The 24123-nt window shown below is 45.2% G+C and overlaps 1 protein-coding gene across 2 annotated transcripts in view; it reads right to left on the bottom strand.

Annotated features, from left to right (window-relative positions):
- Positions 1-1029: 1029 nt before the first annotated feature.
- Positions 1030-24123, bottom strand: part of LOC119441476 (shootin-1) — a 75865-nt gene continuing 52771 nt past the window's right edge. The window contains exons 12-17 of one of the 2 annotated variants that reach the window (XM_037706097.2): positions 23313-23380; positions 21269-21366; positions 16683-16739; positions 10825-10872; positions 9991-10138; positions 1030-8356 (exon numbers count right to left, since the gene is read on the bottom strand). In XM_037706097.2, coding sequence (XP_037562025.1) covers positions 8295-8356; positions 9991-10138; positions 10825-10872; positions 16683-16739; positions 21269-21366; positions 23313-23380 — 481 coding nt within the window. In that variant the 3' untranslated portion in view covers positions 1030-8294. The remainder of the gene's footprint in view (positions 8357-9990; positions 10139-10824; positions 10873-16682; positions 16740-21268; positions 21367-23312; positions 23381-24123) is intronic. The other variant, XM_037706098.2, reaches the window with a different exon arrangement.

The following is a 24123-nucleotide window of genomic DNA, read 5'->3' as shown; positions in this document are numbered from 1 at the left end:
CATTCGGAGCTGTTGACTATGACAGGGGTGGGACTTCTGCGCCTTGATATAGAAGCAAATTCCTGCGCCAAACTGTGCCAACCACAAAAAATTGACCCAAATTGCGCCACGCTGCACCAGAACGTCTTCGGTAGTGGCCGTGAACAGCAAGCGGATTCGTTCTCCGAAAAAGAGTACAACCATTCGCGTTACGCACCCCACGTGACGGCACCTCCAGCAGAGTTTCTCGTAATTTTCGCGCTTTTAACACATGGACTTCTCAGCGCTTCCGGCAAGTAGCAGGCGCGCGCGGCCACTGCCGGCTGTTGTCGCTGCTGTCGGAATGGCTAGGGCGGCTGTGTTTAGCATAGAGTTACTATAACGAACTCTAGAGGAAAAGCTGCCCATAGCGCCCATGTATTGAAATTGAGAACCGCAAGGGAGCTACCATGTTGCTACCCTATGCAGGAGTGCAGGCGCAGACGGCGAATGCGATTCAGACGAGGCACGCGATCAACGCGTTCCCGAGCCTCCAACAGTATGATGGCACCATCTAGTTAAGGCGCCTGCAAACGCAACCTTTTAGACACCGTAAATTTTACATAGAAATTTTCTAAATAGCCATCCGATCTTTCTGAAAAATGTACGGAATGAACTTCAAACGTTGTCCGTGCCTACGTGCTACGTGTAAGTGCTTGCTTTTGCATAATATGTCGAATATATTTAGTGCTACAAAAATGAGTCGTAGCAACATGGCAGCGCCTATGCAGTTCCCACTTTTTTTGACCATCTTTTCCTCTAGAGTTAGTATACTAACTCTGTGGTGTTTAGATTGTATTAGAATACGGTTTAGTGGGCCCAGCGGCGCAGTGCTCCCTAGCTGAGGTGCAAAAGAACAAGTAGGCTGAGAGCACTGCGAGCGAACTAGATATTTCGGAGGCACGCGCTGCAGCCGGTGAAGCGGGCATGCGTCTGTGTCCCCAAGGCCGGTATAACATAAAACTATTCCAATCTGTTTTTATGCCCATATGGGCGAGGCGTGAGCCATTTTGAACTATCACCAAGGGCTAATGGCGGATTTGGAATAAAACGTCGCAGTATCCCCCGAAAGGCGAAGCATCAATTGCGATAGCAAATTAGTACACAGCTATAAGAAGCAAGAATCGTAGTTTTATTGGCTGTATAAACTTGTAAACATGTGTTCACTCACTAAATTAACAAGCATGGTGTCACACATGCACAAGCAAACATGTACATATCTCACTCAATCACTGCAGAAACTCACTGGGAAAACACTGGAGTGAGCAAGCGCGGCCACAGCCGCGAGCGGATTCACCTTTGTGCTGCCTCGCTTCAACGCAAAGATAGGGCCTGCGCGGCCGCGCCATACGCAGCAACCGCCGCAGTAGAACGACCCCTCTCCCTGGTGCCTTGTGCACGATGGGAGACCGTGCACTTCATCCCCGCTTTACTCTCTCTCGCGCGTGAAATTGTGCCGCCATCGTCGGCTCATCTTCACGCTTTCACTCGCACATGCAGTATATAGCGCGCGGCGATCATGTTATCGCTCCTGGACTTAGTATGGAACATCATGGCGACGCCAGAAATGTGCCTGGAGTGTCGATATAACTACTACTGCAAGAAAAACAGATTGGAATAGTTTCACATTATACCAGCCTAGGGTTGGTTGCGGCTCTCTTGGTCTGCGGTGAAATATGGTGACACAGAAATTACATTACAGCGTCGATTCGACCTCATAATTTGAGAACATTTTCCGCTATCTTCATGAGCGTAGGCACGGAAATATATAGTTTGATCGCATAGTTTTGAGAACATTTTCCGCTATCTTCATGAGCGTAGGCACGGAAATATATAGTTTGATCGTTGTGCAACCGATGTTTCCGGCTTTACAGGAAAGCATGCACCGAGCCACCGCTCGACCCACTCTTCCATATTCTAATACTCTATAGGTGCGAAGTGCGCTTCCACTATGAGCTTCCTGCTAGTTTATTTTGTGTTTCATCGTGGTTTAGAAATGCGCTGCCGTATTCCATTATTCCACCAAAATTCAGATTGGCCTGCTCCAAACTACTTCAAATTAAAATTTTATCTGCTCCAAATTGCTCCAAAATAAAATTGAGTCTGCTGCAAGCTGCTCCGAAACGCTATTTTCTCGGCTCCAAAACGGATTTTGACCTGCTGCAGAAATTGCGCCAGAATGACTTTGGAGAGTCCCACCCCTGCTATGAAGTTCTTGAACTGAATAGTACTCCGCTTCAAAACAAAGGTATTCGATTTGCATTTAAAATTATAGATAACTGCACATCCCTACAAATTGTGTCATACACGTTGAAGTATAAACTCTAAAACAATGTGCTGTACACAATGTCAAAGCAGTCACTACACACACATTTGCCCTACCTAGATATTTTTGCATGCGTAATACGAGTGCTCTTAATTTCTCACAGATTACAACTTAAGTCTAGAAGGCTGAAATTTTGACAGCCAGTGTTTCTAGAATAAAGCACTTCTTTTGTGTGTGTGTGGCAATGTTTGTGCAGAGAAGACAAAAACCTCATATTTACATCTCTTTGCCTTGGCAAACTCTTCTCATTCAAAAAATAAAATTAAAAATAGTCAGCACATGCCGTTAAAATAACAGACTGTCAAGCCACCTTCGTTCAAACAACAAAGACCTCTTTTGAACATGTGGTTGTGAGTGGGCAGTGAAGTCAATTATGTACGTCCTACTAAACACTGAGCAATAGTAGTATTCTGAAGGAAGCTCAGACACAAACAGAGAGGTTCTTCATACGGTGACGATTATATTTCTATCCCCAAGTCCCACCACTGGCCCCATTACAAATGAATGATTTGAAATGTTAGGTGTAGAAAATACGAACACAAAAGAACAAAAAGTGAGCGAAAGCCCGATTCTGTGATGTTGTCTACCATAACGCACTGTGCACTTCTAGCATGGACACACTACATTGGTGGAAACAGTTTTTGCCATCCACCAACATTGTAATAAGAACGCTAGGCAAGTGGCCAGGCTGCTCAATCAAAAACAAACTTCTCACCTGAAATTTACAGTTGGTCTCCATATCAGCACTAAAACCGAAGGCCACCACTAGACTACAAGTCACTGCCCCGACAGCTGAGCTAACCAGGTGAAGAGTGGGAAACTGAATCAATCAGGAGATTAAAATACTAGTAGAAGCTGGAAAATAATGTGTTCGTTTAAGGAGTTATGTGGGAATAGAAAAAAAAATAATAGAGAAAGGCATGTGATGGCAATATTGGGAATCTGTGAGTATAACTCAGTTGCTTATAAGGCACACAGGTGTAAGTGGGTAGACCCATGAACACAAGGTGAGCATCCAGGAAAAGTGGTTGCGAGTGATGAGATACAAAAAACTGTGTACAATTGTAGAACACAATGTGCAAGGTCAAGTGAGCAATGTCAGACAAGGCTATGGCCAACATTCAACAATGAAAGCAAAGCAAGACAGCGGATCACAGCAAGATGTAGACTTGAAGTGAACAGTGGTCAAACAAGGGCAGTCGTTAGAGCGGACGCTTCAACAAGCAGGCTTTTCGAAGACAAGCCAAGCCCTGACAGAGACAAGCCAAGCCTTCACAAAACGTTGGCTCCAGCGACAGCCCTCGTTTGACTACTGCTTATTATTCCACGGTGAAGTGTCATAGAGCAGATGTACTGACAAAAATTTGGAGGACGTTTAAGCTTCGCGTTTAAGAGTGGAACGCGACAGCATTCAAAGATCCCTGACTGCTTCTCACGCCTCCCATTTAACATAAGAGGTATGCGCTGTCGGCGTTTTGTTTCATGGCATTTGTTTGTGGGCTGTCATTCTCAAAATTACGAGGAATAACTTTGTCAAGAATGCAAGACAAGGTATGAGCAACTTTAGCGATAGAATGGTGTGGCAATATAACCCGCACATACTGCATGTCTATAGCAAGGCGTGGCATATACATATATCTAAACATATACGACAATTTTCGCTCACTGGACGCCAATGCTAGCGCCAACGCCGACACCGAATTTTCTGCAACACAGCGTAGCTCCCAACTGATGCCCCTTTCTCAACAAAACCTAGCCTCAAGTGTTTTTATGCCACATGGCTGTGGTAGCTCAAGCGCTACATTCTTCAATGTTCCTGCACTTAATGCCCAGCCACATTCTCCCTTAAAAGAAGGCAGTGCTGCCCATGGTATGTTTCAGCTTTCGTAACATTCCTTGGCAATTCCAGCAGCAAGGAGGTGCTTGGAAAACACCCTTCTACTGCTTTGGCATAGAGTTTCACATCGCATTAACGGAGGTAAATACAGTGCTGCAGGTGTTAAACAACTGCTGGAGCCATGGGTGACATTAAAAAAATTTGAATGGTTCGACCAATTGATTGTTAGCCTCACAGCATTTCTTCACAGCAGTTAAGCGTTGTACATTCACAACTAGGCATTCATTTTGTCCCCCAATTCATCGTGCATAAATAAATCTGAACTACCCAGAACATGCATGTCTCCAAAATTAAGTGATATTCTTTTCCGCCATGGTTGCTCAGTGGCTATGGTGTTGGGCTGCTAAGCACGAGGTCGCGGGATCGAATCCCGGCCACGGCAGCCGCATTTCGATGGGGGCGAAATGCGAAAACACCCGTGTACTTAGATTTAGGTGCACGTTAAAGAACCCCAGGTGGTCGAAATTTCCGGAGTCCCCCACTACGGCATGCCTCATAATCAGGTTGTGGTTTTGGCACGTAAAACCCCATAATTTAATTTCATTTAATCTTGGCAGCAACATGACCCATGGGCAATTACACTTTTTATATTCTAAACAATCTTTATCGTTCATAATGCATTGGAAACGTGTGAATGATAGAAATTAGGGATTAAATGAGATGAATGGGTGCTGTACAAAGAATTTCCAGTGACAAGAAAGCTTCAAGAAAGTCGTCTGAAGACAGAATGCCCAAGACCATAACAATCCTCACATTGCCTATTTTATCATTTTTATCATTATCGGGTGCCACTCTCTGGCAGTGCTACTACCACATTAGCACCAGATTTCCCTGTAATATTCCTAGGATAAAACTCTCTGCCTTTGATCACCATATTTAACCAATTCTAACATGCACTTTTTTTCAGATAGATGATGTACTAAAAACTGACATACATGTTAGATTTGAATACAAAACTAAAACTGGAATAGCAACAACCTATCGTTCACTGGCATTAACAATTTTCGTCATCCAATCCGCTCTACACATCGCTGCAGCGATGGAACCAGCGGTAGCTTAGAGCCCCCTCTGTAAGATTGTTAGGCTGTAATGGAGGCCTGCACAGCATTTAAGAAATGTGGTACAATCTCAAATGCCATTGTCAGTATAGAATATGGTATGCCCTGGGCTGCACTGATGCTGGTGATAAGAAGGCCTCCGACACCAGTGATGAGTGCCAGCCAAGCTATTCTTTTCAAGCACTCTTCCTCCGCTGCTTCGAAATAAGCCGCGTAAATTTTGGGAAGTGGTTAACGGTGAACTGAAACAAGATATCCGACTGTTTGACGAGATGGTGAACGTCATACCATCTGATATGTGCTGTGTTGCTCTGCATAACGTATTTAAACGTTCGTTTTCTAATGATCAGTCTTTTTCACCACCCGTATTTAATAACCCCTTGTTTCCCACGATGGATCCCATAATCATTGACTGGGTTAGAATAACAAAACTCGTAGAGAATCTAAAGATATCTGCACCCGGCCCTGATGAAATAACTTCTTGAACTGCACTGTAACCCACTAATCTATTATTTTATCTAAACTTTTCAAGCAGCCTTTGGAATGTGGTGTGCTGCCCAATGACCGGAAGGCGGGGAAGGTGGTGCCTATTCCAAAACAAGGTAACCCTTCATGCGCTATCAACTACAGACCCATTTCGTTAACCAGCATTCCCAGGAAACTTCTGGAACACATAATTTTCTCTAATCTCGTGCTTTTCCTTGAATTTACCAACTTCTTTTAGTAAATATCAGCATGGTTTCCCAAAACGCTTTTCATGTGATACACAACTAGTTACTTTTACTAATGGCTTGTTCTCAACTCTAAACTGAGGTTCTTGCATTGACTGTATCTTTTTAAATTTCGAAAAAGCCTTTAACACAGTATGCCATCGTCTCCTCCTGAAATTAAGCAGACTTAACAGTGACCCTTATTACCTTACTTGGATTTCGTCAATCCGTTTCATCAACAGTTTCAGCAACTTGTTTCGTAACGTCTGGTGTGCCACAAGGCTCAGTCCTTGGGCCTCTTTTGTTTCTTATTTACATTAACAATCTTCTGGACAAATTAACATGTAATGTCCACCTTTATGCTGATGACCGCATTATTTATCATGAAATAACTAACCCAGATGATTCTTTCTTACTTCAATCTGACCTTAGCACCATTTCTTCGTGGTGTAACCAATGGTTAATGAATCTAAACGTCAGCAAATGTAAAATGATGAAATTTTCTCACTGTAGTGGTGTTTCTCCATCCTCATACAAAATTAACAACTCTATTCTGTCCTCTGTCACATCCTATAAATATTAAGGTGTTCACATTACTAACAATCTGTCATGGCAAACTCACATTGAATACGTGACTAATTCTGCCAATTGAACACTACTAGGTTTCTTACGACGCAATTTTTCACGCACGCCCTCTTCCCTCAAACTTACATTACATAAAACACTAGTAAGATCCAAACTAGAGTATGCTTCATCAATTTGGGATCCCTCTACAGCACAGCTAACATACTTACTTGAAGCCATTCGGAACCGATCTGCATGTTTGAATGTATGCAATTATTCCCGCAGTGCCAGTATATCCGTCATCAAAACTAGCCTTCATCTACCAGACCTATCATCAAGAAGGAAACTCGCCCAGTTATCACTCTTTGATAAAATTTTGCTATACTAACTTAGAATTAAAAAAATGACCTTTTTATATCACCCCCCCCCTTACATTTCACCGCGAATTGACTGCAACATCAAGATACAAGTACCAAGTTGCCGTACAAACCTATTCTTCAATTCATTCCTGCCCAAGACAGCATCCGAATGGAACCACCTCCCCGCCTCGGTCGCCAGCAATGCGGATCATTCATCTTTTCAGACTGATGTATCCGACATTGTATAATGTGTAACCTCTCTGTAACGCCATCAGGCATTGAGAGTATTTTAAATAAATAAATAAATAAATGATGCCTGGTCCACTGTGGCTCGGATGCAATAATTTTTTTTTTCAAATAACATTACTCTCTCTCTTACAATGCAAATGCAGCTAGCGCACAGTCAAGGGCATTGCACTTATCACTTCTTGCAGTGCGAAAATTGGGGTATATCACATTTGAGGGCGACGCACTTTCTCAAATCAGGCTGTGAAAAGCTAGCATGCATCACAGTCGAGGGTACAATAGAATCGAGTAAATATTGCAATTGCCGAAGGTGTCTAATAATGAAAAATTACAACTCACTCGCCACTAAGAGGCATTAGTGATGCACAGTGGGCGCTTCACTTTGAAGTGTGGTGTGCTGTCTTGCGTCAAGGTGGTGCATAAAGTGAAGGAACACTTGAGAACAGGGGTGGGGTAAGTCCCCTTCCTCGAGCACTCTTTTTGTGAATGCTCTCAACATCAAGATAACAGTAAGACAGCATGCATACTACCGTGCACATTGGTGATGACATCTGATGAGCATATTGGAGGACAACAATGACAATGGCGATCACTGTTGACATACCAGCGAGGTGCTGCACCCAAACGAATGCACGTGCCGCAATGAGTCTCCGAGTGCCGCATACATGCACGTACAGCAAGTGTCTTTCCCACGTGCGATGATCATGCTATGGAGGCTACCGAAATGCCACCTTGAGAATGTACTGGTGTTAAAAATAGCATTTAACTGTTGTTGTTTTTTTCTCCCCTAGAGTTAGTTCACGGCTGCTGGCAGGAGGCATAGCAATGCATTGTCCATATCACTGTAGTTGCAAGCCGCAGCAACTGAACTTGGTCTGTGACAATAACAATGGTTATTTCTGTGCCGCGGGTTAAAAGATAAATAGAAATGGCAGCATAACTGAGTATATGCTTGTCAAAGTCTTGCTTTTCTGGAAGGTAAAAGCATTGTTCCCTCAAAATAAAAAGACCAGAACAGCAAGACTAATATTGCACAGAATACTGCAGGAGGCATGCCGTGGGCATGTGGTCCTAGTGGTGTGCCACCAAATGTTGTCGAGGAAGAAGTCATGTCGGTCAGCTGTTGTCCGGAGCATCCACGTCCAGGCTCTTGACTGAACGCAAGCTCTCAGAGTCAGCTGAAAGAACAATGAAACAATGATGGGTAGGAGCCACATGAACGCATGGTGGGCAGTGCATTTGACAGTACCATAACATAGTGCAAATGTCACTACAAGTGGAACTCATTTGAAGTTAGGCCACAACCTTCAACAATGTGCCACTATTTTTAGCAGTAAAAAATTACGAAACCATCAGAAACACCTCATGTGCTCTAATGACTTAAAGACATTTGGCTAAACTCAACAACGACCTAACACCATTTCACATCAAGGAAGAATTTAACAACTAATTAAACAATGTCTTTTGCTTCATTTCTAGCCATGGATAATAAAGTATAATAGAGATAATAGAATACAAAAAAAAACCATTTGATGAAAAAATAAATTAGTATAGTCATTAACAGTTTAGTAATAAGGTTTCTGAACTATCCACATCTGAAAACTCACTCCAGCATAGCAAAAATGCTACAATAGACTTTGCATTAATTTCCTGGGCATAAAATCAGATTTTCGAGGTACGAAACACGGCATATGAAAATTGATACGTTGGGCTTTCTGAAGGTAAGAATAGCGCCAAAAACTACATGGACAAGAAGGACAGGTCAGCCGCTAACACAAATATTTAATCTTGGTTGATGGACACATGAAAGTCCCTTTTGACCTGTTATTGAGCGTAAATCATAAACCAACTGGTGCAGTAGCACGTGTTGGACTAGATACTTTCTGAACTCAATGGACAGCCAGTGTATGTGCATCTGGCACTCACGCTGGATAAATATAGAGTACACCTTCTACCTTCTAGAGTACAATTCTTGTCCATTGATGCATGGTTAATTGACCAGGGTTAAAATAATGCAGCAATTCCTATTCGAATGCTATTCCTCTTGACGCTTTCCCAGTGGTCAGGGCAGTACTCAGCCCACATTATCACCAGGGTCGGCCGGCCATGAGTGGTGGGTGACAAGGAGGGAAAGAACCGAGTGAATGGAACAGATTACACCAGCCCTGGTTTCCTTGAACAGGGAAGAATAGTGAATACAGACAGAGTGCATTGCAAGTTCAATGTCTAGGTTAGCCTTCCGTGCCTAGTTTCATTTCGTCTTCCCACAGAACGCCACAGCTTTATGTGTTTGTCACACTCCCAGGGCGAACTCGTTACAGAGGGGAGTTACGGTGTGCAAAAAAATGTTAAGAAGAAAGCATAATGCTGTCCCTTATCATACAATATTTGTCAGGAGTGAATACAGTGAACAAAACTGTACTTGTGCAACACAGTTTTACAAAATATTAACTAATGTGACCAGAAATTCGTTCTGATCTTGGATTGTTACTATCGGTTTGGAAAGGCAATTTCAATGTGTGGGTATGTAAAATTGCAGGAATTAATTGGTTTCGCACGTCGGAATGCCAATCTTATAAACATTGTTCAAATGGCATGAAATATAAAATAGTAAAGAAGGACTGTTTAATTGCTCAGGTAAAGGACCACATTATTCATGAAAAGGGCTCTGATGGATCATTTTACATCGAGAGGCGAGGGGATTTCTAATACGAACATTATGAATGATCCTTTAGAAATAGCGCTTTTATGCGTTCCCTATTATCCTAAGCTATCCAGGAAACAGAAGAGTAGGAAGGGTTGTGGCACTCACCCTCGGCTCTGTGACGGAGATTCTTGGACTGGAAGAGGCGCTCCAGCTCGCTCTGCTCTTCCCGGCTGCTGGAAGAGCTGCTAGCCAGGGAGTCCAGCGAGTCACACTGACGCACCCCTCGAGAGTTCTTCCGACCCTTAATGTCACCCTGCGTGGCAGGTATTCTCAACTCAAGTACAGATCTTCCACACCACTTAGTCTCATGCTTAAGTTTATCTCGGAAAGTTTCAAGGTTATCTTCGTGCAATAAAATTTACTGGACCTTCCCCTAGGGTTTCAAGCACTCCTCATTGGTAGGCGGCCACTGGGTGCTCAGACAGAGGGTGTGCAGGTCCCGTGCGCCTGGCGATAAAAGCTGGAATGGTACAATCTTTTCCAATTAGTCCATGCCAGTGTGCGCTGCCGCAGCATACTACAAGTTTGCCGCAGATCTCGGCGATCTGACGTTTTATTCTTATGCAAGGTTTTCGCAGCCACAAGACTTTACCAGGCTGATTTTTCTCAAGGTGTCTCTCTGTTTTCGTAAAGCTTTGTTGGGCTGTTGTAGCTCTGTATTCATCTTAGTTGCAATGCCCTCACCACAGCCTCCAGTTGGCAACTGCAGTAGGCAGCCTGCTAACAGGTATCCTTGGTGCTAGAGCGTCATTCACAGCCCTATAGCCTGTGCACTAGTATTGTTATTTTGCATCCACACCTCACTGCCGAATACAACAGTGGCATGCAGCTGCCATACTGCATATTGCGCAGCATATTACTGAATTAAAACAAAAGCAATGAAAGCCCAACACCAAGAAGTCACGAAGATGCAAGCTGTGAAAACGTGCACTGACGCACCCTCTCGCCAAAACAGGCTTCCACGGGAGAGTGCGGGGCTGTACGTTTCTGAAAAGGTCCATTCATACGTTAGGAATACCTTTTTGACGTTAATGATACGACACTTAAAGATTTCCTTGATCATCCTTCTTTGCGATGAATCGTGATACCTGGGAAGCTCATGCTAAATATTCGTATCAATATAAATCCCGATGAATTGGCAATTACGAGCAACTCTCATTCAGGTTATTGTGAAGGGGCATTGAAAGTCTGCTTGTCTCATACAAACTTTGTTTTAATAGGGGTGCATTGCTATGTCATCATCATCATCAACAGCAGCAGCAGCCTACTTTTTTTTTCTCCTGCAGAACGAAGGCCTCTCCCAGTGATCTCCAACTACCCTGTCTTGTGCTAGCTGATTCCAAGTTATGCCTGCAAATTTCCTAATTTCAATCCCCACATCATTTTCTGCCGTCCTTGACCGCACTTCCCTTCCCTTGGCATCCATTCTGTAACATTAATGAACCCCCAGTTATCTGCCCTACGTATTACATGGCCTGCCTTGCTCCTTTTTTCTGCCTAATGTCAACTCGAATATCAGCTACTCCCGTTTGCTCTCTGATCCACACCGCTTTCTTCCTTCTATTAATGTACAGGCACTGCTATGTACAGAAAATCAAGTAAACATGCCTGGACTGTGCAGCTTATAAGTTATCAGGGAATATATGGCTTAACAGACGCAGCGTGCCTTAAAGGGCGACTGCTGTACTGTGGCTATTATGGTTTGTTGGTATGACATTACAGAAAATTGGAGCACAGGGACACTAGGACAGACATGTGAAAAATGTGATATACAAGCACCGTCTTTTAACTGTCAATCTTTCACCAGAAAAAGGTGACAGCATCTAATCTGTTTGGAAAGAGAATGCCTACACAAACTTTACCAAGCAACATTTAAGAGTCTAGTGCAGGCATTTCAAAGCTATGAAACCTGTCACCTCAAACACTATTTCAAGGTTTGACAAATGAACCCCTTCAGTGTCAGGTTCTTCTTGGAGGTGACGTATAACCAGTGCCATTTTTTTCTCGAATATTGCAAAATGAACACAATTTATGCTTGGTTACGCAGAAGGGATAAAAATAATACTGATAATGACAAAGGCACTCTAGGTATGGACCCCACATTCCTATTTGTCGGCTATCGCCTATCTAGTTTTTGCTTTGGCGCGCACACTTCCACGATGGTGCCACTGTGTCAGGATCAAAATTCGACGCTGTTGAAGTTGCGTCTTCCTCAGACGACAAGCTGTCATTTTCTGAGTCCAAATTTGGCTCGTATTCGTAGTCAGAAGAGCCGTCGGTTCAATCAACAGTTGACGGTCCCACACAAGCAGCCATCTCAAAGCGATCACTCGGCCATGCTCAAGAAAGGAGCGCTTTCGTTTATTCGAACTCGACCAAACGAAGCAGAGAGATTAACAGATGAAACAGAGAGCAAGACGAAAAAGATACAACAAAGGGCAGCGTCATCCTGGAGAAAGCACAATGAAGAAAGGAGCACGCTCACTGCTGGAAAGGAGGCATGCTGTAGTGAAGACAACGCGAGATGGAAAAAAACTGCCTCCTATAAACGTACGACAGATGGCAGAAACATGCAAGAGTGGTGGCCTTTGCATTACGGCGTGAATATTTGAATGGAGAATCGCCATAATCTGTAGATGCACGCACTCCATAAAGCACAACCTCGCCCATGAAGGGCCATGTTCCACAGGGTGCTAACACAAACTGAAAATATACTTCTATAAATATACGACAGATGGCAGAACTACGTTGGATTTCTCCAACTTTGTGCTACTGTGCACATCCGAGTGGAGAAAGCGGAGAACGTACGGGTACGTCAGTGGCATGGTGGGACAGAAACGCAGACATGTACCAGTACGTCAGTGACACTGAAAGGGTTGAACACTCATGGCATCTTCGACTGGTCGTTTCGAAACACTCGAGACTGCTCTCGCGAGCAGTGTTGTCTTCAACTGGTTAAAAGAAAGTGTGCGCCTTGTGTTCGGCTGGTTGTTTTCAATCGCTTTCCTCCCTTGTCAAGCGCTCTTGGGCGCTGAGCCATGTCATTGAAGCAATCAAGATTGAGAGCATTCCCTGCACGTCATCACAACCAGTGCTGGTCAGTAGTGAAGATGCATGTATCTTAGATACTAGTCGAGCCTGGATATATTGAATCTGAAGGCGAACACAAAAAAGTTCTATATATAGGTAATTCGATATATGAAATAATAGGCCCCGGGACAAACGGTGACTTACCGATTGGTGAGTCCGAGGGCCGCTAAGTTACTACTGCATGCAACTCGTAAATTAAAAAAAAATGCCAGCACACTTTATTTACTTGTAAAAGAACTGCTGGATCACTTTTAACTTCCTTGCAAAGTCCAAGTTGATTCTTTTCTTTACTCTTGCAGCAGCCATCGCTTGTGGAAAATGAACTCACGAATAGGCACTTAACCCACATGACGAAGCCCCCAAAATCGGAAAAAAGCAATGTTGACGCTCGAGGTAGCACGCAGGCTAGCCGAACAGCTCGACGGGGCTCAACTGACTGCACACACAACCCACACGGCTTAACTGGCTGCACATTCTCTTCTCCACCTCCAGGTGCCAGAAGAGAATGCGGTGCACAAAGAGGTGCACTTTGAAGTTGTCGGTGTGGCGCCGCATTCGATATATCAAATGTGCTGGTGAACGGGCGTTCTACATACGCGTGCACCAGCCCTATACATTTGCATGGGATTTTCAAAGGGATTTTACAGCTGTTCGATATACACAATAATTGATTTTATGTGGGTTCTATATATCCGGATTCGACCGTATCTTAGATACTCTTTGAGTATCTTGTATCTGCATTATGATACGTCTGGCAAGATGTGCATCAGTATTTCCGATACATGAAAGAATGTATCGTGTATCTTAAAATACAAGATGCTGCTATCATAACATCACCGTGCAAAACTATATACGTTGGCTGAACTCCGCTTCTCAAGCTGATACTGCTGCCACTAAGCCACCTGAATAAAACTAAAGGCAGCGATATTATTTTATCTTTCCGCCAGAGCCCTCCAGCGGGGGCAGGCGATGAGGTCTGCACGTCCCTGTTGGTGGAGCAGAGTCACATGGTGGCGTTCACACCACCTCAACAAAAACAAGTGCGCGAACGTCTGCAGGCAGCCGACCTTTTGTTTTTCTGATTTTTGTTTTTAGTTGCATTGGTGACATGACACTTGCTCATAGCCGCCGTACTGTGCTGTGTACGCCAATGCGTGAGGCGTCTTTCGCGCAAATTCTGATGCCGCATAGTGTCGTTGTCGAAGTTTCTATAAAGAGATTTCATGTTAAGCAGCTAAAGCAACCCCAATATAAATTGTTTCGAAATGAAAATATTATACTTTGAGCAAGAAAGACAAAAATTTTTAGATAGTATCACAGATTTCATTCACGTGAAACATGGTTGGGGGAGTTAAGAAATTTCCAAGCAAACATTTTTGTGCATACGCGATTGCTGCTACATTATATAGATCTATAAGAAATTTGTGAATGTATCGAAGTATCTTAAGATACAAATGTAAAGTACCATATTGGATACAGTAATTGCAGTGCTATTTGTATCTGTATCTCAAATACTTGTTGCCCGAGTATCTTGTATCATATCATGATACAATTGCAAAGTATCTTTGCCCAGCCCTGATCACAACACAGCGTCGCCGCGGTTGGCAATGGTTCCCTGTAACGATGACCATAATGTAGGGCACTGCATGCTGACATCTCGACAAACGCTTGTCCCGCCAGCGCATTCACCGTTTTTCCTGGTGGTGCTGGGAGCTTTGGATAGGCGAAATCAGATGTATGCGGTAGTCGCGTGGTCTCATGTCTGCCATTTCCTCCTACAAGAGCATGTCACAAATTCGGCTTGCATGCCTGTGAGTTCGAGGAACGGCGGACCCACCCGACTCCGTATCGGAGGATGCTGGCGACCAGTCGAAGATATCATTAACAAAAAGAGAACATACCAAAAGTAGATGTTTCGAGGCAAATATGAGTGCTGTGTTTATCATCATCAGACTGTTTCACGTCTACTGCAGTATAAAGGCCCTCGCCCAGCGATCTTCAACGAACCCTTCCTTGTGTCATGCAAATTCATCCTATGCCAGCAAACTCCCTAACCTCATCATACCACTGAATTTTCCGTTTTGTCTCTGACTACATTTCTCTTCCGTTTGTCATGTATGCATTACATGACCTGCTCAACTCCACTTGTGCCTGGGCTCCTGTATTCACAGGGACAAACTTGCCACTTCAATTTCAAAGTTCACACAGGTTCCCTATTTCTTGTGTTCTTGTCGGTTTATTTTTCTCTTTTTGGCAAGTGCTTGCTTTGATTTGACATGTATCCCTTTCGCTAGACAGGTTAAACACTATTACATTTAAATGTTTATGACACAGAATGGTCGCAATAACTGCTCGGAGTTGTGAGAACACAAGACGCAATCTGTTGAGGGTGTAGACAGATTTGCCAAGGCATACGGCTGTGAAATCTACCACTAAATGCTAACGAGGCATGGCCACCAATGCGGAATAAAAGCCAGTTCTTGTTACAGGTGGACCCACGGCTACTTTGTGACTGTTACCATGAGCTTGATATCCAATGTCCCGTCGCTTGCAAGACGTCTTTCACACAGATGTAGAATTACGCAAATGAGCGAAGCTATCTTGAATGAAATGTTACAGGTAGCATTTTTGCAGGTTCTTGCAATAGCAAGTTATACTTGGTGCTTGTACTGAATAGTGTCATCTTGTCTGAAACCTCTTTGTCTGAAACCTCTTGTGCGTCATATGCCTATTCATGCAAAGAAGACGCAGAACAAAAAAGAAAAGACAGAAAAGTTGGCATCGAAATCTCGGAGGCAACAGCCTTCATTCGTCAAGTGCATGCTAGATGGCGCCACAATGTACTGCGTTGGAGCAAGCGCAGAGCCTTCGTTAAGGCACACAGCATCCTTACCTTGTTAGCACACGTTTATCAACTTGCACCTAAATCCGTGATTGAAGAGCAACAGCTGCACTGTGCGCAAGAGTGACCTGAACTTGCGATCCTTTCAGTCACAGTTTAGGCAACTGAAGCTTGTTTGTTTTTGGTGACTGAAAGGACCTTTGGTCTTGTTTTTTTTTTCAAAGTGCTGCCACATCACACACAACAGCACTACAGCAGAAAAGGAAAAGTTGAAATTACTACTTATTTCTTGACACAAGCTTGTTTCCTGGTTAGCTTGTACGCATCCTCACATTAGAAGAACAGTCAGTGCCCAACAAATGAACAGGCTTATCCAAAATAACTTGTTCTTGGGCAAGTTGGTGGATACTTGGTGGATCCATTGTAATGCAAGCAAAACACACACAAAGAGGACCAGACACCATGGGCACTTCAGTGTAGCTAGCACCCGTGGTCTCCTGTCCTTTTTTATTTGGTGTGCATTTTCTTTTTTTTTTTTTTCCTTTTTTTTCCACTACAATGACTTCACCAAGGCTCGTCCACTTACACTGCTTTCACTAAGTGCACTTCTCAGGGAAATGCTCCACAGTGATTGAAATCAGAAGTTCAGAACACAGGCCCTGGTGCTCTGGACAACAAATCACGAAACCATCAGAATGCACCGATCAGATTGCAATATGTGAAATGTAACCATGAGACTATAAGACTACATGCTGTTTATCTCGCAACAATTAGCGACCTCCTTGCTTCAGGAATGTTAACCTGCCTCAAGAAAGCATGTTCAGCAGTGTAATCTGCGCTGATATGATTGAGCAATGCAACTCACCAGTATGCTGAGGACTTCATTGACGGCTGGCTCTGAAGAGGACCTCTCCTCCAGCTCCTGATTGGTGAGCAACAACGTGGGCGTTAACAGTACATAATAAAGATGACAAAATTAACTACATGACATGGAACAAATGTTATCCTGGCCATCAAGATATTAACACGTATACATGTTTATCTTTCACCGGTGACTGCTTATTACCGGCTAATAAATGTTAAACATTATCGCTAGGCACAGGAGGTGCCTGCATGTATCCGAAGTTTCTCTAACGTTATCAATGCTTCTATCCTTGGAGAATGCCAGCAAACTTGGAAGTAGAAAAAATCGAGAAGAAGACATAGACAAAGTGACAGGAAGGTGGCTTCTATCCGTTTTCTGTTGTCACCGACACTTATGTAATCTGGTTGTATGAGCGACGCGAATTGTCTAGTACTTTCTGGAAGACACACGGGCACGAGGGATTAATCTGGAACCTTCGATGACTCAAGTATAAAAGCTGACGCGCTTCGCCGCCAATCTGATTTCGCCGATCGCCGACTGTGTTTGCCGCTATCGTTCTGCTTCGAGTGCAACTTGCTTTTGTGGGCACAGGTTCGCCCAATAAAAAGTCAGTTTTGTCATTCACAGTGTTGAGACTGTTTTCTTCCCCGTCACTACTACGTGATAATATACAGGGTGTCCCAACAATCATGCACCAAAATTTTAAAATATACAAATACCATGTAGCTGGACAGAACTAAGGTAATATTGTTTGCCGTCGCCTGGAGATACTCAGTTTATTTTTTGCATACGGCTTAATTACATAATTAGACTTAATTACTTTACCAACTTCTCAAATATTATAATTAGATGAAAAGTGTCAATGAGAAAATTGTAGAGCAACATGAAAAACTCCCAATACAGCTTTCTGTTGCTCAATACGTGCTACGTAAAAGTGTTTTTCCGAGTGTGAAAGAAGCCCGCAAATGCACACAAAGTGCCTCGAGCGGCCAGTCGCGCAGCAATTTTGCGTGTATCATTGTGCCATTGTCATAAAAAATTCCGTGGTGATTTAGCAGTGAATGCGATAGAAATGTGTTAGCATTATGTCGCACCTTTATGAGGTTCTGGATCCATGCTTTAAACCACACTCGCCACATTGCAAAGTGTGGTTTGATAGCTCACTCCACACACATCCTGCCTTTTTGAGGAGTGAAGTGCAACTGACGGTGGTCTGGAGCAGACGACTGTGAGAACGCCCATGCACGAAATGCATGGGTGTTCCAGTTAACTTTGTGCTTCAATGCATAAAACAGCGTTTTCCTCTAAAAGTTAACTGGAATGCCCATGCATTTCGTCGGACACTTTGAAAATTAATATCTCGAAACTGGTTCAGTCCTGAGAATTCGTTCCAAGTGGATACGCCTTGCGAGCTCAGCGGCTATAATTTGTAGATTGAAATATGTGCCGTAAGATAATTATTTAAAAGTTCATTAGCATAATTGTGCTAATTATTCAATTAGGTGTTTCGATTACTCGTGGAAGTAATGGCCGCCTCATCGAGTAGTTTAGAGCAGGGATTATAATTGTGCTATCCGCCACAGGCAACTTTAAAAAAATTTGGTGCAGCTAAAACGGAACATATACAGTTTTGCACTTTGACACTCATAATACCAACACATTAATAATGATGCCATGGTGCTGTCATTGTCTTTGTTGTCATTACCATTATCCGTTTCAGTTTCCATCAATGAACCAGCAATCAACGTATCAAGAGGCCACTTCGGTAGGGCTTTGCTTTGGATAGATTGTTTTGCAGGAAGCAAATGCAAGTCAAATGGACCCTATGTGGCTAGTTTTTCGGAGACTCACGCCTGAATTTGACAACTTGTTCTTCAATACACGATGTAGGGATGCGCGACTCTCACGCGTCTCCTGTGGTCCGGCTTCACCGCGTGGCTAAGTGCTGGCGGTGGTTGCGGCGTGTTGCGAGAGATGGCGCGAGTGTCGCGATGCTAACGCCACCGAACGGCGAGGTGACTTGGGAGAAAAAGGTCGAAGGCGTTCTCTCTTTGGCTTGGGATCAACGACCAACACGCACGAACGCTTCGCGCGTGCGCCGGCCCACTTCGCGCGACCGTCGCGCGAGGCACGGATCGTTCGAGCGCGCCACCGTTCGCGTGACTGTACATGTGAACGACTAGGCGATAGTGTCATAGCATGGGGCGAACGTATTCGCTCGCTATCGGGTCGCGGTGAGTCAGACTTTCTTGATTTGTCGCGCGCCCGTGTGAATGTTCTATTGGTTGTACTTCGGCTATTGGTTGTAATTCGACTTTTCAACATGCTAATCCTTTTCACGAGTGTTTTGAAGTACACTCGTCGGTACAAGAGTCACGTGGTCTGCATCCTGGGAGAGCGAGGCCTAGCGCTCGCGGAGCATTGGCAAGCCTGAAGCGAGTGAGTACGGAAGCCTCGTGGGTGGTCCGAATTTCATATGTAAATAGCTTCTTCTATATCTTTGACTTCGGAAGTCGCGGCTCAGGGAGCCGGGTGGCCGCGGGCCACGGGTGCCGCTATGGGCTGACTGATATTGCGGCCTGGCACCAGGCGCTCCGACACCGTCTGGGACGGTGGGCGCCGTCAACTCGGATGCTGTGTGCACCGAGCGGGGTAGGACCACCTCACAGAGCTAACGTCTCCTCGCGGCTGCCTCTAGTGCCCATTTTGGGTGATGTTTTTTTTTTTGGATGTCAGTTGTTGTCAAAGTAGCGACGCATTAGGCCTAAGGCTTTACAAAGCCGCCTGTCGCACGTTGAGGGACACAACTTGGTGGACCGTGGTGTTGAGGTGTCGCACATTGCTTCCCTCATTTGTTCGCCTCGCATGAATTGAAATTACTCGTTCGACTGAAGAAAGCGAGCTTTGTTCACGTGAACTTGGCATCTGAATAGCCGCCCGAAATTTTGCTAGCCAAATTGAACATCGTACCACGTGGGCGATGCGTGTGCCGAATTCCTCTCGCACTACTTTAGTGTTTGTCGAGTGCGTTGAGTGTACGCAGCGTGAGCGGAGTCACCCCTGGTTTGCTGTCACCTGCACATCGTCTGCGCTGCTGCCCCGGCCTACGAACGAGCTACCCTAGGCGATGCAGATGCCTGTGGCCAGTTCGGCGCAGCGATTTCGGCGGCCGCCTGTGTCCGGCTCGTTACCCTCGGCGGCTGGGAAAAGAGCCAGCAGTCACCAACGGCTACAGCGGCCCTCGCCGGCAGGGCGCGTCAGCGCGAGCGAAGCTTGCTCGTGCCGACTTCTGCGTCGCCGTTTCCGGAGTCCTGGGCTGGAGTCGTGCCGTCGAATCTGCAGAGCTGGTGCTGTGACCAACGGACGCCAGCGGTGAACCCCAGAGACAATGTCGGCTCGCATGTTGTGGATAACATGTGGACATTTCCTCGGCGGCGGCCACTGTCGCATGTACTAACTCTTGTTCGCGACGCGCGCGTTGTTAGACCTTGTGACATGCTTCGCTGGAGTATGTGTAGTGATTTAAGGTTGGGGGGATGTGGGGATGCGCGACTCTCACGCGTCCCCTGATGTTGTTTTCCCGGCGTGGCTCCCGTGGTCCGGCTTCTCCGCGTGGCTAACGGCGGCGGTCGGTGTGGTTGCGGTGCATTGCAAGAGATGGCGCGAGTGTCGCGATGCTAGCGCCACCGAACGGCGGGGTGACTTGGGCGCAAAAGGTCAAAGGCGCTTCCTCTTTGGCTTGGGATCGGCGGCGAACACGCACGAACGCTTCGCGCGTGCGCCGGCCCGCTTCGCGCGACCGTCGCGCGAGGCTGAGAGCACGACACCGGTATGGACGAACACGGATCGTTCGAGCGCCACCGTTCGCGTGACTGTAGACGTGAACGACTAGGCGATGGTGTCATAGCATGGGGCGAACGTATTCGCTCGCTATCGGGTCGCGGTGAGTCGGACTTCCTTGATTTGTCGCGTGCCCGTGTGAATGTTCTATTGGTTGTAATTCGGCTAGTGTGTATTAGTGTAAGAAAGGTGCAATAAATGCCCTTTTGATTGTTTGCACTACTGTGTTGTCGTTCCTTTGTCACAAGAGCATGTGTGAGACCCCACAACGTGTGCCCTGCTTCCTGCCGTATCCAATTTTCTGCATAACACAATAACACTGCCGATCTGACCTGTTTGTTACTCTGGTATTGTCTCGTTGAAGTTTCCGTACGAATTCCAACTGATGTACTTTTGAGTAATTTCAGTTCGTCTCTTTTCCTTCAAGTTGACTTAGTTTATCATATGATGGTCTGAACGCTCAACTAAACACATGCTTCTCACTCCTCTATTCATCTATTTCCTACATAATCTTTGCATTTTCTTTTTTTTATCCTCCTCCTACTGAAGGATTTTTGGTCTCTATCCACCATGGTGCGTACGTGTTGCCAATGTTGGAGGTCAGCAGCAGCAGCTGCAGCTTTTTCCCAGTGCATGCCAATAACTGTCCTCTGAACAATGTTATTCCATAGAACAAGGGCTTCAACATGTGGCATGTTGAGGTCATAAAATGTGGCACGTTTGACCCACACTGAAAAGGAACCAACCTCTTCCTGGACAGGTCGTGCCGTGGGCCGCAAGTGGACGCCCTTCTTGATCTGCTCAATCATCTCCTCCATCAGCTTCGCCTGCAGCTGATCTTCCTCTGCATAAGGAAATGTGTCCAAGTCTATGTGAGATGCCGTTCACAGATACCAATAGGTACAGACCTCCTCTTCCTCCTCCTCGCCGTGGTGTCACAGGGATGTAAAGACCTTTCCAACAGGAACTCTGTGGGCACTTGCATAGTGCACTCCGGTCACTCTGACTCCATGTCAGCACTTGCTCAAAAGTGCTAGGTACAGTGGTAGCACGTGTGCTTTATATTCACATGCAACAGCTGTTCTCCTGTCCTGATGTAAAAGTCTACATGTGCATACTGCTGTATTTACCCACATCTAATGCACAATTTTTCCGTGAAAATGGGTCCGAAAATTACCTGCGTGTTATAATCGGATACGCAACCAAAACCGCGTTCGATGACAGTAGGCTGTTGCGTTGGCAACAGCCTACTGTCAGAGCAGTCAGACGCAGAGTCACTGCCATCACAAGATGGCGACAGAGCATGTTTTCATGAAAGTTGCTGTGGGTTCAATTTGTGCTCATCTACAGTCTGGAACGGTATTCTTGGTCATTAACTTTCAGAGATACTATCACTTTTGCGAGATTTTGCGGGACTTGGCACAAGATGTGTTGGCGTATACAGCCGCCAGCGTTTCTGGTGCAGTGCCAAGCTCGCTATCGTCACACAGTGCCAGGAGCGCTGTCGGACGCATACTTCGACAATTCCAATGCAAAGAAATTCTGGGGGTTTACGTGCGAAAACCACGATCTGATTATGAGGCACGCCATAGTGAAGGACTCCGCATCAATTTTGACCACCTGGTTCTTTAACGTGCCCCCAATGCACAGGACACAGGCGTTTTTGCATTTTGCCCCCATCGAAATGCGGCCTCAGCGGCCGAGATTTGATCCCGCGACCTTGCGCTTAGCAGCGCAACCCCATACCACCGCGGGGGTCAATTTCAATGCAGAGTCATGCAAAAGTGATAGAAGCATCTCTAAAAGAGATCGCTCGAGAATACTGCCCGGTATCAGTGGCCAATGAAGTATAAATGACGACAACGGCTTACCATTTTGACTATGACAGGTGATAAAAAAATTCTTCTGTGATAATAAATTCTGCACGTTTTGTTTTTTTTATATTGTGAACATGGTGGGCGTAACAAATTTTTCTTTAATAAATCAGTGGCATGTTACATTCAGGTGCACATTTATTGTCTTACTTCAAAACCCACGAAAATTGGGAGCACGTTAGATTCATGGGAGGGGAGGGGGGGGGGTAAAATCAGATGACTACGGTATGGCTTAACAGTGCTGGCATGTCACCAACCAGGTTCCCACAGGCGCATGAAATCTTCCTAGTTGTCTTAGATAACTGCAGCCAACAAGTAAGTTGACAGTGGTCAGCAAGGGATGTTTCTAGAGCCAACATTTTGACAAGGAGACTGGTGGCTTCAGCAACATCCCTTGTTTCAACCCCTGTTGATTACATCAAGCCTCCACCTTCCTGTGATCCTCTGCCTTGCTTGGCTTAAGGTGGGCTTTTCACTGTCTGTGTGTAGCACACCAGCACTGTCATTGTGTCCTTGGTCAGAAACATGACGGATCCCTATAGTGCAAGGGCTTCTTAAACTGTGAGCAGTGTGTCAACAAACTATAACGGTTATTGCTTCACACATTATTAAACTGTAGTGGCCCACAACTGACCTAAACTGGCAGATTAACGCTGCGTAAGTCACATATTTACACTCAAAGTAATGGCAGCACAAGTAAACAAGGACACTCAAGGAAATGGGACTGAATTTAAATGTACCATGTCCTTGAATGTCCAATTAATTCTCTTTGTTTTTGTTGTGCTGCTGTTATTACAATGAGTCACTGCCAGATAACTGGACTATCCATTCTTTCAACATAATTACACCACTGGACATCTACAACCTGTCCCTAATCAGAAGGCTCTTGACCAACGAAACCAAGCGAGTGACTCACTTGCTTTTGCAGTGGCTGTAGCTGGTGCAGCTGTCTTTCTACCACTGGCAATGAGCGCCATGAGGGACCTGCAGGTGCAAGGGAGAAGCACACATCACCCGGCAGCCAAGTGGCAAGCACAGCCACATACTGCAGTAGGGTTTCTACTTGGGCTTGTTGGTTTTCCATTAAGAATGTGTAGCATTCCATGCAAAAAACATGGACAAAGGAGGAAACGCGGTTTACACGCACGCGCTTCGTGTGTGTAAACCGTGTTCCTTCTTTTGTCCATGTTTTTTTGCACGCAATGCTACACGTTCCTAAAGCCACATACCGCATAGTCCATTTTAAAATGGTGCCTACTCTTGACAATGAAATAAGGTGGAAGCAGAAGGAGCGATGCTTGAAGTTTCCCTGGAATTCTCAGCCTGCTCTACGTATGCATGTATCTGATGTAGGTACAAAGTATCCCCATTTCTCCTCCCCTCTCAATAGAACATCCTCCCTCTCCTAAACAGTCTTGAGCTTTAGGCGAATTCTGCCTTTTGTGCGGGAGGTAATGCAAACAAATCTTCAAAGGTGACTTTCTACCAAGTTCAGCAAGCTAGTTGGCGCATTCCCTCCTCCCTTGAGCATGCATGGTCATGTGGGGGGTACTGGGTAATCAATTGATGAGGCTTTATGCCCCAAAGTCGGACAGCAAGCTCAGACGTCCTATTGTACTTTCTAGAAGGCACGCGGGCGATTAAGCTGGAGTGTTCTACAAGTCATGTATAAAAGCCGACGCCCTCAACCGGCAGATTAGATTTTGACGATCGCCGACTGTGCTCGC

Source organism: Dermacentor silvarum, chromosome 2 (assembly GCF_013339745.2).
Source record: "Dermacentor silvarum isolate Dsil-2018 chromosome 2, BIME_Dsil_1.4, whole genome shotgun sequence".
Taxonomy (NCBI): Eukaryota; Metazoa; Arthropoda; class Arachnida; order Ixodida; family Ixodidae; genus Dermacentor; species Dermacentor silvarum.
The sequence above is the reverse complement of the archived record's forward strand: the minus strand, read 5'-3'. Positions and strand labels throughout refer to the sequence as shown.